A 13,506-nucleotide genomic window follows, 5' to 3' on the forward strand; every position below is an offset into this window, starting at 1 on the left:
ACATTTGACGTTTTGAGCAACTTCGTAATTTGAAGTTTGGAGAAACGGAACAATGCTGAGCAGGAGTCAACCCAGGATGTCAAAAACACTTTGAAATTTGATGTTTGGAGAAAAGTGCAAAAACCTATAATTCTACACTGAGAGCTTATTGGCAATAAGCACCTGAGACACAACTCTCCCCTACCACAAACCACATTGGTTACAATCCCCTCGGCTCGCCACGCTGGTTTACAGCAGCATATGGAGGGGATTCCCTCCTCCTACTCTCTCTGATATTCATGAGCTTGTGTTCTCATTGTGTCCATATGCTGTCTCTGGTGTAGGTCTGCTGCTCTGCTGCGTCCCTTTTCACGACCAGACCACCGCAGTCAGAACCAACCAGGCTGCCCACATCAATCCCTCTACTGTCGCTACACCCCCTTTCGACTCAACAATGGCACTCCTTCTCAATGGGCTGTGTAACGTCCCCTGTGTGACTTTAGGGCCTCTCGCTCTGTGTTTTTGTGTGTGTGTGTGACTTTAGGACCTATCGATGTGCGTTTGTGCATGTGTGCACATGTGAGTGTGCGAATTTAGGGCCTCACTGTTTAATACGGTGTTAAATCAGACCACCAAGGGTCTGTTAAAGGCACCTCTACCCTCTCTCCCCTCTAACCCTAACCCATTCACCCAGTCAAGAAGGTGTGAAAGACAGGGATAGGGGTACAGAGAGATAAAAAGAAAGAGCAATGAGAGGGAGATTGAGAGAAAGATGGAAATAGGGATAGTGAGAGAGAAGGAGAGACAAAGAGACAGAGGGAGAAGAAGAGAAAGAGGATGAAAGAGAGGAGTAAAAGGGAGAGAAAGGGAGAGAGATAGAGAGGACGGGTGGTCTCTCTCTGTCTCTCCCCTCCCCTCCCCTTCTTTGCACAACAATAACACTAACATAAGACAAACAATAGCAGTCATAAAGTAAACCTGCCCCTGTCACATCCCGAAACATATTTTCTTCCCAGTGAATGAAACCGAGACTACTGGAAAGGTGGCTCCTATCTGTACTCACTGTTGTGTTAAATGACGCCATCTCTGCCTGATCATTCTTTATCTCTTTTTAGGCAGACTACTGTATCTGAGCTCGCTGTTTCTCTCAGGAGAGTAGCAGAGGACTCCTACACAAAGCTGGAAACTCCATCAACTCACAGTCAGTATCAGTACATAACTCTCCCTGTGTTTGAACAATAGTAGCTTTGTGTGTGTAGGACAGAAAGAGTGTTATTAGCGGTTCATTCAGAAAGTATGTGTGTGTCAGAAAGAGACAGATTTCAGCAGCTTATTCACAGAGTTTATATAGAAACATCCATCTGTGTGTGTGTGTGTGTGTGAGAGGCCGATAGCTGTACTATGGGAGCTACCAGTGACTAAAAGTATAGTACTGTGATTGTTTCATTAGCACCTGCCATTTCTATGGTACAGAGAGTGCAGATGCTTCATTGAAAAGGATCACTGGAACACACACACAGACAACCCAGAAGAGCGCTTTAGAGGAACCAGACTCTATAGGGGGATTCCTGTGTGTGTGTGTGTGTGTGCCTGTGTGTGAATAGTAACAGTCTCACCTTGTCTCCAGGCTGAGGTCTCATCAGGGACACCTGATCATATCCTCGACGACACAGAGCCCGCAGAGCATCCAACTTCCCCTGCGGATAGAGAAAGGGGAGTGGAAGAGAAAGGTTCCATCAGGGGATCATATTAAAAGCTGGGGGTAAAATAAATAGCTTTTATATCGTGCTCTATTTTATTAATTCTTTATTGATCTTGGTGAGTACCGTAGTCCTTATTCACAGCGGAACATTCTACCATAGAAGGCTATTGCATCGAGCTAATAAACTGTTGTTTTTTAATGTCAGGACTGATAATGACAAAATATAGTTTCAAGCAGCCATGCCGGGGGTTCAAGCCAGAGTTATGGACTTGAGTCACCAATTTGATATCAAATAAAATAACTTGAGACTTGACTTGGAGGCTTGACTCCAAGTCACTTGAAATGATCTGAAATGATCTGGCCAGGATTTGTACCGTTTTTTTTTCATTCATTTTGTGGCACAGAGTCTCTGTGGATTATATTCTTATAAAGCTCAAAGAGAATCTCATGACAAATGAAAATTGAAGTTCTGTGGTTGCAGCTTCACCTGCCTCATCAACAGCCTTTTAGGGCGCTGCTATAGGTCACCAATTGCAAACTGTCTGTATCTGGAGAATGTGTGTAATGTTAGATAAGATCCTGATGCTAACAAAGAAATGTATTTTCTTTGAGACCTGAACATTGGATTATTATCATCTAGTTGTCCTCTCAAGAGGAAGCTTCTTACTGTTACTAATGATGTACCATGACCCAGGTTATGACTCAACCAACTAGAGCAGAGGTAGGAACCACTGCTCCTGGAGTGCCACAGGTCCTGCAGAATTCTGTTCACACTTGGAGCCACACCCAACCAATTGAGCTAATTGATCAGTTCAGTGATTGCCTAAATTCAACACACCTGGTCTTCCAGGTCAGTTAAATCAAAAACAGGAAGTGGCTGCGACACTCCAGGAACAAGGTTGCCTACCCCCGAACTAGAATGTATACCAATAGTGTTGGATCTGTGACATCCACTTGTATTGATCATATGTTCACTAATGCTGCAGAACTTTGCTACAAAGCAATATCAGTTCCCATTGGCTGTAGTGACCGTAACATTGTGGCAATAACAATGAAAGCCAAAGTAGCAAAGGCAGGGCCTACAATTATTTATCAGAGATCAAAATGTTCTCTCAGGACTCTTTTGTTGAAGATGTAAAACATGTATGTTGGTCTGATGTGTTTAAGGAGGAGAATTCAGATCCAGCACTTGGACTATTTGTAAAATGATTCTTGCCAATTGTTGACAAGCATGCACCTGCTAAGAAACTCACTGTGAGAACTGTTAGAGCCCCCTGGATTGATGAGGAATTGAAAAATGGTATGGTTCAAAGGAATTATTGAAGAAAGGGGTCAAACAAGTCAGGCTGCTCAGCTGACTGGTTGACATACTGTACATTCTGAAACTTGGTGGCTTAAGAAATGATATTACCAAAACAAGAGAATTACATATTACCACGGAAAAAAACTTTGGAGCACCTTAACCTGTCTAGGATGAGGGTGCCGCTAGCGGCACTCCCCCCCCCACCCCCACTGAAAAGGCAGAGCCGCGAAATTATTTTTTTATTCTTTTTTTTAAATATTTAACTTTCACACATTAAAGTCCAATACAGCTAATGAAAGACACAGATCTTGTGAATCCAGCCAACATGTCCGATTTTTAAAATGTTTTACAGGGAAGACACAATATGTAAAGATGTAAATCTATTAGCTAAAAACACATTAGCATAATCCACAATTTTTCTTTGTCCACCAACAACAGTAGCTATCACTAATTCGGCTAAACTAAGATATTTATAGCCCCTAACCAAGAAAAAAACTCATCAGATGACAGTCTGATAACATATTTATGGTATGGGATAGGTTTTGTTAGAAAAATGTGCATATTTCAGGTAGATGGCATAGGTTACAATTGCACCCACCGTCACAAATGGACTAGAATAACTACATAGAGCAACGTGTTTACCTACTTACTAATCATCAAACATTTCGTAAAAATACACAGCATACACTAATCGAAAGACACAGATCCTGTGAATACAGACAATATTTCAGATTTTCTAAGTGTCTTACAGCGAAAACACAATAAATCGTTATATTAGCATACCACATGTGCAAACATTACCCCAGCATTAATTCTAGCCAAAGTGAGCGATAACGTAAACATCGCCAAAATATATTATTTTTTTCACTAACCTTCTCAGAATTCTTCAGATGACACCCCTGTAACATCACATTACAACATGCATATACAGTTTGTTCGAAAATGTGCATATTTAGCCACCAAAATCATGGTTAGACAATGGGGAAAGTAGCCCAGCTGGTGAGAAAATGTCCGTGCGCCATAATAGACAGTGATCTACTCGTATACATAAATACTCATAAACGTGACTAAAAAATATAGGGTGGACAGCGATTGATAGACAATTTAATTCTTAATACAATCGCGGAATTACATTTTTTAAATTATCCTTACTTTTCAATACAGTTTGCGCCAAGCGAAGCTACGTCAAAAAACATGGCGTCCTAAGCCACTAACATTTTTCGACAGAAACACGATTTATCATAATAAAAATTTCCTACTTTGAGCTGTTCTTCCATCAGTATCTTGGGCAAAGGATCCTTTCTTGGGTCTAATCGTCTTTTGGTGGAAAGCTGTCCTCTTGCCATGTGGAAATGCCAACTGCGTTCAGCATGAACTGGAAGCGTGCCCAGCGATTCACAGCGTTTCAGAAATAAATGTCCCAAAATCGCACTAAACGGATATAAATTGCTATAAAACGCTTTAAATTAACTACCTTATGATGTTTTGAACTCCTATAACGAGTCTTAACATGACCGGAGAAAGATTACTCCCAACACTAATGCTTGGAACAGGTGCGGGTCGGTGTCCTCCAGGCGCATGACGCAGCTCCAAAAGAGTGACTAGCTACAGGGCTTTTTAATTTATAGTGCCTGTGAACGCGCAATCGACCCCATTCAAATCGTCATCACGTAAAGGCATCCAGGGGAAGACGTAAGCAGTGTCCGTATACTCATAGGAATAACATTGGCTTTAAAACTGACTCCAGAATAGTGGCCAAAATTTCTGAAATCTGACTCCATGTCAGGGAAATTGCTGTAGAATGGGTTCTGTTCCACTTAGAGACAAAATTTCAACTCCTATAGAAACTATAGACTGTTTTCTATCCAATAATAATAATAATATGCATATTGTACGATCAAGAATTTTGTAGGAAGCCGTTTCAAAAATTACACGATTACCATAAATAGTGACAACAGCGCCCCCAGCCTCAACAGGTTAAATGATATTATGGGCAGAAAATCCAATTTAATCGCCATCGTTCATTGAAGTTGATATGATTGATATAGCCAATCACTTCAACGGCTACTATCCTTGTAAAGTGGACAAACTGAGATGTGAAATGAAAACATTGAACTGTGAACCATCATATTTGTGAATTGTAGATCTAATAATGAAAGAGAAGGATTGCTGTTTTGAAGTTGGTCAAGTTTGTGCTGAAGAGGTGGAAAAACTATTGTTATCCATCAATAACGATAAGCCACCAAATATAGACAACCTAGATGGGAAACGTTTGATTATGGTAGCAGACTGTATTGCCACCCCTATTTGCCATGTCCTTAATCAAAGCTTAAAGGAGTGTATGTGTCCACAGGAGTGGAAGGAAGCTAAAGCAATTCCACTATCCTAAAAATAGTAAAGCACCATTCGCTGTCTGTAACAGCCGATCAATCACTTTGCTGTCTGTTCTCAGTAAACTGATGGAAAAAATGGTTTTTGAACAAATACAATGATCTTTTTCAAAGAACAAGCTGACTACTGAATTTCAGCATGCATACAGGGAAGAGACCTCAACTTGTTCTGCGCTGACTCAGTTGACTGACGATTGGCAAAATACATTGATAATAAGATGAGAGTTGGAGCTGTATTGTTATATTTCAGTGCAGCCTTTGATGTTATTGATCATCATTTGTTATTTACAAAACTCGTTATGGCTTTACATGGTTGGAGTTACTTATCCAATAGAACTCAGAGAGTATTCTTCAATGGAAGCTTCTCTAACATCAGATATGTACAGTGCAATGTCCCTCGGGGCAGTTGCCTTGGGTTGTTACTCTTCTTTATTTTTTACAAATGGTTTGACAATTGTATTACAAGAAGCTAAAATGACTATGTATGCTGATGATTGTAGGTGCTGATGTGCAGAGACAGTCAGCTCACTGAGACTCTTAGCAAGGAGTTACAGTCAGCGTCAGAATGGGTAATTAACAATAAACTGGTCTTAAATGCATCTAATACCTTAAGCATTGTGTTTGCTTCAACGCATTCTCTTAGACCTACACCTCAACTGCAGTTGTGCATAAAGGGTGTGACCATTGAACAAGTTGAAGAAGTTGAACTCCGAGGAGTAACATTGGATAGTCAGTTATCATGGTCAACTCATATTGACAAAGTTGTTGTGAAGATGGGTAGAGGTAGAGAGGGTCGCCTCGTTTCTAGGCCTTAGGAAACTGCGGTGTTTGGTTTTATTATGTATTATTTCGTACATTGTTAGCCCAGAAAATCTTAAGTGTTATTACATACAGCCGGGAAGAACTATTGGATATCAGAGCGACGTCAACTTACCAGCACAACCAGCACTACGACCAGGAATACAATTTTCCCGAAGCAGATCCTTTGTTCGAACCACCCAAGGCATTCGAACTGATTCCAGACGCTGACCCAAAATAACGTTGCCGCAGAATAGATAGACTGAGCGGCATTCTGGTCAGACTTCGGAGGCGTGCACACCACCCACCGCTTCCGAGTATATTACTCGCTAATGTCCAGTCTCTAGATAACAATTTAGACAAAATTAGGGCAAGGGTTGCTTTCCAAAGAGACATCAGGGATTGTAACATACTCTGTTTCACGGAAACATGGCTCTCTGGGGATATGCTGTCGGAGTCGTTACCGCCACCGGGATTCTTTGTGCGTCTCGCTGACAGAAATAAACATCTCGCCGGGAAGAAGAAGGGCGGGGGTGTATGTTTAATGACTCAAGTCCTTTTGTTCACCTGACCTAGAATTCCTCACGATCAAATGTATTATCTCCCAAGAGAATTCTCGTCGGTTATTGTCACAGCCGTGTATACCCCCCCCCCCTCAAGCCGATACCACAACAGTCCTCAAGGAACTTCACTGGACTCTATTCAAACTGCATTTATTGTAGCTGGGGATTTTAACAAAGAAAGTTTGAGAACAAGGCTACTTAAATTCTATCAGCATATTGATTGTAGTACCCGGGCTGGCAAAACTCTAGATCCCTGCTACTCTAACTTCTGTGATACATACAAGACCAAGGACTATTCAACGCTAGTCTGACCAATCGGAATCCACGCTTCAAGATTGTTTTGATCACGCGGACTGGGATATGTTTCCCGGGTAGCATCTGAGAATGACATAGACGAAAACACTGATACGGTGACTGAGTTTATTAAGAAGTGTATAGGAGATGTTGTACCCACTGTGACTATTAAAATCTACCCTAACCAGAAACTGTGGATAGATGGCAGATTTCACGCAAAACTGAAAGCGCAAACCACTGCATTTAACCATGCAAAGGAGACCGGGAATATGGCCGAATACAAACAGTATAGTTATTCCCTCCGCAAGGCAAGCAAACAAGCGAAATGTCAGTATAGGTACAAAGTGAAGTCGCAATTCAACAGCTCAGACACGAGACGTATGTGGCAGGGTCTACAGACAATCCCAGACTACAAAAAGAAAACCAGCCACGGACACCGACGTCTTGCTTCCAGACAAACATAACACCTTCTTTGCCCGCTTTGAGGATAATATAATAAGACATTTAAACGTGTTAACCCCCGCAAGGTTGCCGGGCCAGATGGCATCCCTATCCGCATCCTCAGAGCATGCGCAGACCAGCTGGCTGGTGTGTTTACGAACATATTCAATCTCTTCCTATCCCAGTCTGCTGTCCCCACATGCTTCAAGATGGCAACTATTGTTCCTGTACCCAAGAAGGCAGTAACTGAACTCAATGACTATCGCCACATAGTACTCATTTCTGTCATCATGAAGTGCTTTGAGAGACCTACCGTCCCAATAGGTCCACAGACAATGCAATCGCCATCACACTGCACACTGCCCTATCCCATCTGGACAAGAGGAATACCTATGTAAGAATGCTGTTCATTGACTACAGCTCAACATTCAACACCATAGTACCATCCAGCTCATCATTAAGCCTGAGGCCATGGGTCTCAACCACGCGCTGTGCAATTGGGCTCTGGACTTCCTGACGGGCCGCCCCAGGTGGTGAAGGTAGATCCTCAACAGTGGGGCCCCACAAGGGTGCGTGCTCAGCCCCCTCCTGTACTCCCTGTTCACCAATGACTGCGTGGCCATGCACGCTTCCAACTTGATCATCAATTTGGCAGATGACACAACAGTAGTAGGCTTGATCACCAACAATGACGAGACAGCCTACAGAGAGGAGGTGAGGGCCCTGGGAGTGTGGTGCCAGGAAAATAAGCTCTTACTCAATGTCGACAAAACAAAGGAGTTGATCGTGGACAGCAGAGGGGGCACGCACATCGACGGGACCGCAGAGGAGAAGGTGGAAGGTTTTAAGTTCCTTGGCATACACATCATGGACAAACTGAAATGGTCCACCCACACAGACAGTGTGGCGAAGAAGGCGCAACAGCCCCTCTTCAACCTCAGGAGGCTGAAGAAATTTGGCTTGTCACCTAAAACCCTCACAAACTTTTACAGATGCACAATTGAGAGCATCCTGTCGGGCTGTATCACCGCCTGGTACGGCAACTGCACCGCCCACAACCGCAGGGCTCTCCAGACGGTGGTGTGGTCTGCACAATGCATCACTGGGGGCAAAGTACCTGCCCTCCAGGATACCTACAGCACCCTATGTCACAGGAAGGCCAAAAAGATCGTTAAGGACAATAACCACCCGAGCCACTGCCTGTTCACCCCGCTACCATCCAGAAGGCGAGGTCAGTACAGGTGCATCAAAGCTGGGATTTAATGCATCGCTCAGTTATGTATAGAACAATGTCATTGTTTAATGCTTTGACACATGAGGTTAATCATGCAAAAAGCAAGTTTAGCTTTAGAAAACAGATAAAATAACATATTATGTCACAGCGCATCTCTTCTTTCGAAAGATCAAATTTAACTGTATATAACAATTTGAATATGTATGTATGAATAATGTGTAAATAGTATTTTTGTTGTGTCTTGGTGTCTATCCAATATACATACAGTACATATATTTTTTATTTGGGGGAATTTAATGTCCTTGTATATAACTGTTCTGTACTTTGTCATGCATTTGTACGTTTTATGTGGACCCCAGGAAGAGTAGCTGCTGCATGTGCAGTAGCTAATGGGGATCCTTCTAAACTAAACCCTCCACACAGCCAAAGAGAGTAGCTGCAGTATCGCTCTCGCAAAAAACGTGCAACATCGACTAGTGAAACGAACACTTGGCCCTCTGATTGTACCAGCAAACTGTTAATCAACACAGGTCTTTAAACTTATTTTTCTCCGGGAACAGCTTGACCGATCAACACCAAATTTGATGTTGAGGTAATATAATTAAGTTTTGTCACAAAATGAAAAAGCCATAGTTTCTTGCAACTTTAATGCTTGAACCCCTAACTAAAAAAATGTATAAAGTTCCTTGTGTGTTTGACTCATGCAGCTATCTAAAAGTTTTTTTATTTTTTATGCTAGTTTAAATTGTCAGAGGCTAGATTTGCAACAGAAAGGAAGCTGTAGTAGGAAGGAAAGAAGGATGGATAAGTATGTCAGGCTTGATAAAAAGCCCGGAGAAGAAGAGATGAGTAGATATGGATCAAGGGGCCACCAACATTGCAACATAAAGGAGTAAGATAAGTGAGGGGGATAAGATATGATGCCAGTGGCTTGAAAGTGTCATAAGGTCAGAAGCAGAAACAGAGTGTGTGGAACCAGCAGACAGATACCCTCTATCAAAATGTTCAATACGGAACATTCTACTGGCTATTCTAACCAGCGCCAACCATGCAGACCAAGATACCATATGACATAAGGTACTGTATATGAAGAAGGTAAAGCATATGACTTTTCCAGTAGGTATGACGACTTCTGTTTGATATTCAGATCTGAAGCTGAAGAAAGCCGGCTGCTGTGTACCACGTCTAACCCTTCACACGAGAATTCCACGTTGCATAAAGACTTAAAACCTCTTAGAGGTAAAGTCCCCTGTTTAGGGGACGTGCGTGGTTCTGGTACCAAATAGCTTGCATTAAGCGATAGCCCTGTTTCCCCCGGACACAGTGGTATATTTTCTGAGCCTTTGTGATGTAGGATGTGAAATCTGAAACCACTTGCAGCTGGGATGTCTCTCCTGCCATTTCATTCACTCTTTCGACTGCCCATCAACTCCTGGCTGAACCATATACTGTATCACAACCACTGACAAAGCACATGCCTGCAATCCTGACATAGCACAGCAGGAGGGAGTGGTTTTGTCATGGTAGCACATTCAGAGATCGATTTATAGCCATTCATCTAAAATAAATGATAGATTTTAAACAACAAAAAACGTTCTGTTTAATATGAGATGAAATGTGAGTTCCTAACAAGTCCAGGAAGCAAAGGTAGAGCTCTGTGAGACGTTCACAGCGATGGGGGCAGACGTTTTGATCAAGAGAGACCATTAGAAAATATTCACTAAACATGCAACGTGTTTTTTTTTTACCCCTTTTTCTCCCCAATTTCATGGTATCCAATTGGTAGTTACAGTCTTGTCCCATCTCTGCAACTCCTGTATGGACTCGGGAGAGGCAAAGTTCCGAAAACACGACCCCACCAAGCCGCTCTGCTTCTTGACACGCTGCTCACTTAACCCAGAAGCCAGCTGCACCAATGTGTCGGGGGAAACAAGGTCGAGAGGCGTTGCGTCCTCCGACACACGACCCCGCCAAGCCGCACTGTTTCTTGACACAATGCCCGCTTAACCTGGAAGCCAGCCACACCGATGTGTCGGAGGAAACACCGTACACCATATTTAGAAAGCATATAAGTCATTTTAAGCCTCATTCATACAGTTTAATTGAATAGGAAATACATCATCAAATGTTTCATATTTTCATATTTTTGATCATATTTGTACTGTATACTTGAGATTGTGTCCTCAATAGTGACTACACCTCAGCAATTTATAACTATTTTAACCAGACAGGTTAGATTTTAACCTTTCTTGGAGTATGCAGCATTTCTAGTTATTGTTTATGGCTCTCATGATAAATAATTACTTTTGGGGATTACGTAGATTACATTTTTGATTACATTTAGTTACATTTAACTTGTTTTAAGGGATAAATAAAGTGTCTTTGTATAATGATGACATTTGTTTTTCCCGAGATTTTCAGAAACTTACTTTTTCAATAAGTATTCAACCACTGATGAAGGGACACAGGATGCACCTGAGCTCAATTTCGACTCTCATATCAAAGGGTCTGAATACTTATGTAAATAAGGTATTTCTGTATTTTATTTGTAATAGATTTGCAACACATTCTAAAAAAATGTTTTCACTTTGTCATTATGGGGTATTGTGTTTTGAAACCCTAATGAGCTAGCAATGTTCTATGTTTGTGTGTTACCTGTATAGGTGTGTACCACCTCCTGTCCTGAGGAGGTTTCCAGGGCTTGGGTGTGCGAGGTTTGGGTTGGTACGCTTCATACTCCTGTTCAGGCATCTTCACCACTGCATTCTTAGGCTTGTCTAGCTTAGCCCCTTCCTCTGTAGAGCCTTTATCCCCCCACCGCACCTACACACACACACACGCGCACACGCACACACACACACACACACACACACACAAAAGACAGGAATTCCTTTCAGACAGTTCTATATTATCTGATATCCATTTCCGCACAGGGTTGGCACTGCTATAATTTGTGTGTGTGTGCGTGTGTGTGAGTGTGTGTGAGTGTGCGCTCGAAGGTGTACCTCCATGCGTTTGATGCCCCCCACCCCTCTCCCTCCGTAGTAGGATGCGTCCACTGTGGGCCATCGCATTTTGGGCATACCATCTTCATCATCAGACTCCTGACATGGGAAGAGTTAGTGAGAAGTTGAGGTTTAAACGAAAGGTTTTATTTGTATAAATATGAGTATGGGAGGTGGAGGTGTATGCTGTGTAACCAGTCAGACATGTAGAGGGGTTTCCTTGGGTGACCACACAATTAAATATAACACTAGAATGGACATTTGCATCCTAGCAACATCGGGAAAACGGAATTTTAGAATATCTATGTGGGTGACTTACTGGCTCTGGGGGAGGAGGTGGTGGGGGCTCTTTGATGACCTGGAGAGAAAACCATTCACATTGAACAAGTACATCAGGAAGAAGATACATTAAACACAACAAAACATCCTCCCTCTCCATACTCTCCAAATAACTACAATTCCCACAGTAATACCCCGGAATCTACTGAATGAAGACACAAGAGCTCGTCTTACCAAGGTGCAGCAGAGGGGCCAGAACCACCACATGAACAGCAGGCCCAACAAAAGTGTCAGAACGAGCAATGAGATCAGCAGGATGGTCCCATCAAACTACACAGAGAGACAGAGCAAAGGTGTAATTACAAACCGATATGGCATCTTGTTTGGAGTTGGACTGAGATGAGTAAAGATTGAAGGGGGGGCTATTGACTGGATGAAGGTACAGTTCTGGCGTGACTATAGACAGATCAACAGATGAAAGAGAGAACATACTCACAGCCTCCTCTGATGACAGAGAGAGCAGAGGAGACCGCGGAGAATAGGCGGAGGGAAAAAAAGAGGAGGGAACTATAGGAAGTACAGAAATACAAAAAAGGGCAAAATTATACCAAAGAACATTATTTTGAATTGCTTCAGGATATGTGTAGCTGAATGTTGCTTACTGTTTCAGAATGTTGCTTAGTGCTTATTTTTTGATTTATTTAACTATGCAAGTCAGTTAAGAACAAATTCTTATTTACAATGACAGCCTAGGAACACTTGGTTAACTGCCTTGTTCAGGGACAGAACGACAGATTTTCACCTTGTCAGCTCGGGGATTCGATCTAGTAACCTTTTGGTTACTGGCCCAATGCTCTAACCACTAGGCTACCTGCCACCCCAAAGAAGTTTTATTTTTGTTACAACAAAATCTAAATTTTTGATGTAAATGGTGTGTTATAGAAGGGTCCAGTCGCCTTTTTAGTGATTTCACATGTTTTTGAGAAACCCCAAACAGCAAATCACGTCTTTATCCTTGTTGTGTAGTATGGGAGCCCGTAAAAAACATGAACAAAGGCCACGAAAACACTCAAATACATCCGTTTAGAACTGGAAAAGCTCTTATTATAGTGATGCAGGTCTTTAAATGTTGTACACGTGAAACTGTGTCATTCGCAATGTTATATTTAACTTTGTTGCGACTCGAGCGATACCTCTCCGTTCATTCTACAGGTAACTGACAAAATAAAGGGAACACTTGAGTAAATAAGGGATACACAGTATATTGAAAGCATGGGGTGCTCCCACACAGGAAGTTCCAGACAATTATTATTATTCTGTCATTTTTGGAGCCTTTGTTGATGTTGTTGAACATCGGTGTACTCACACATTCGATGGTGGTGATGTGAACAGAACTGGTGATGTAGGAGAGTCCTTCATTCATACTGACCTGTAGATAGATCACCCTGCAACACACCCACAACACTACATTACCCATCAACCCTCGCAACACACATTTCAGAACCCATAATCCCCCCC

General features: G+C 42.3%; 1 protein-coding gene across 1 annotated transcript in view; it reads right to left on the minus strand.

The window, feature by feature from the left end:
- Nucleotides 1-13,506, minus strand: part of LOC129836077 (anthrax toxin receptor 1-like) — a 58,971-nt gene that overhangs the window by 18,974 nt on the left and 26,491 nt on the right. The window contains exons 12-17 of the mRNA XM_055901850.1: nucleotides 13,355-13,433; nucleotides 12,223-12,318; nucleotides 12,029-12,067; nucleotides 11,710-11,808; nucleotides 11,360-11,527; nucleotides 1,596-1,676 (exon numbers count right to left, since the gene is read on the minus strand). Coding sequence (XP_055757825.1) covers nucleotides 1,596-1,676; nucleotides 11,360-11,527; nucleotides 11,710-11,808; nucleotides 12,029-12,067; nucleotides 12,223-12,318; nucleotides 13,355-13,433 — 562 coding nt within the window. The remainder of the gene's footprint in view (nucleotides 1-1,595; nucleotides 1,677-11,359; nucleotides 11,528-11,709; nucleotides 11,809-12,028; nucleotides 12,068-12,222; nucleotides 12,319-13,354; nucleotides 13,434-13,506) is intronic.

Source organism: Salvelinus fontinalis, chromosome 37 (assembly GCF_029448725.1).
Source record: "Salvelinus fontinalis isolate EN_2023a chromosome 37, ASM2944872v1, whole genome shotgun sequence".
Lineage (NCBI taxonomy): Eukaryota > Metazoa > Chordata > Actinopteri > Salmoniformes > Salmonidae > Salvelinus > Salvelinus fontinalis.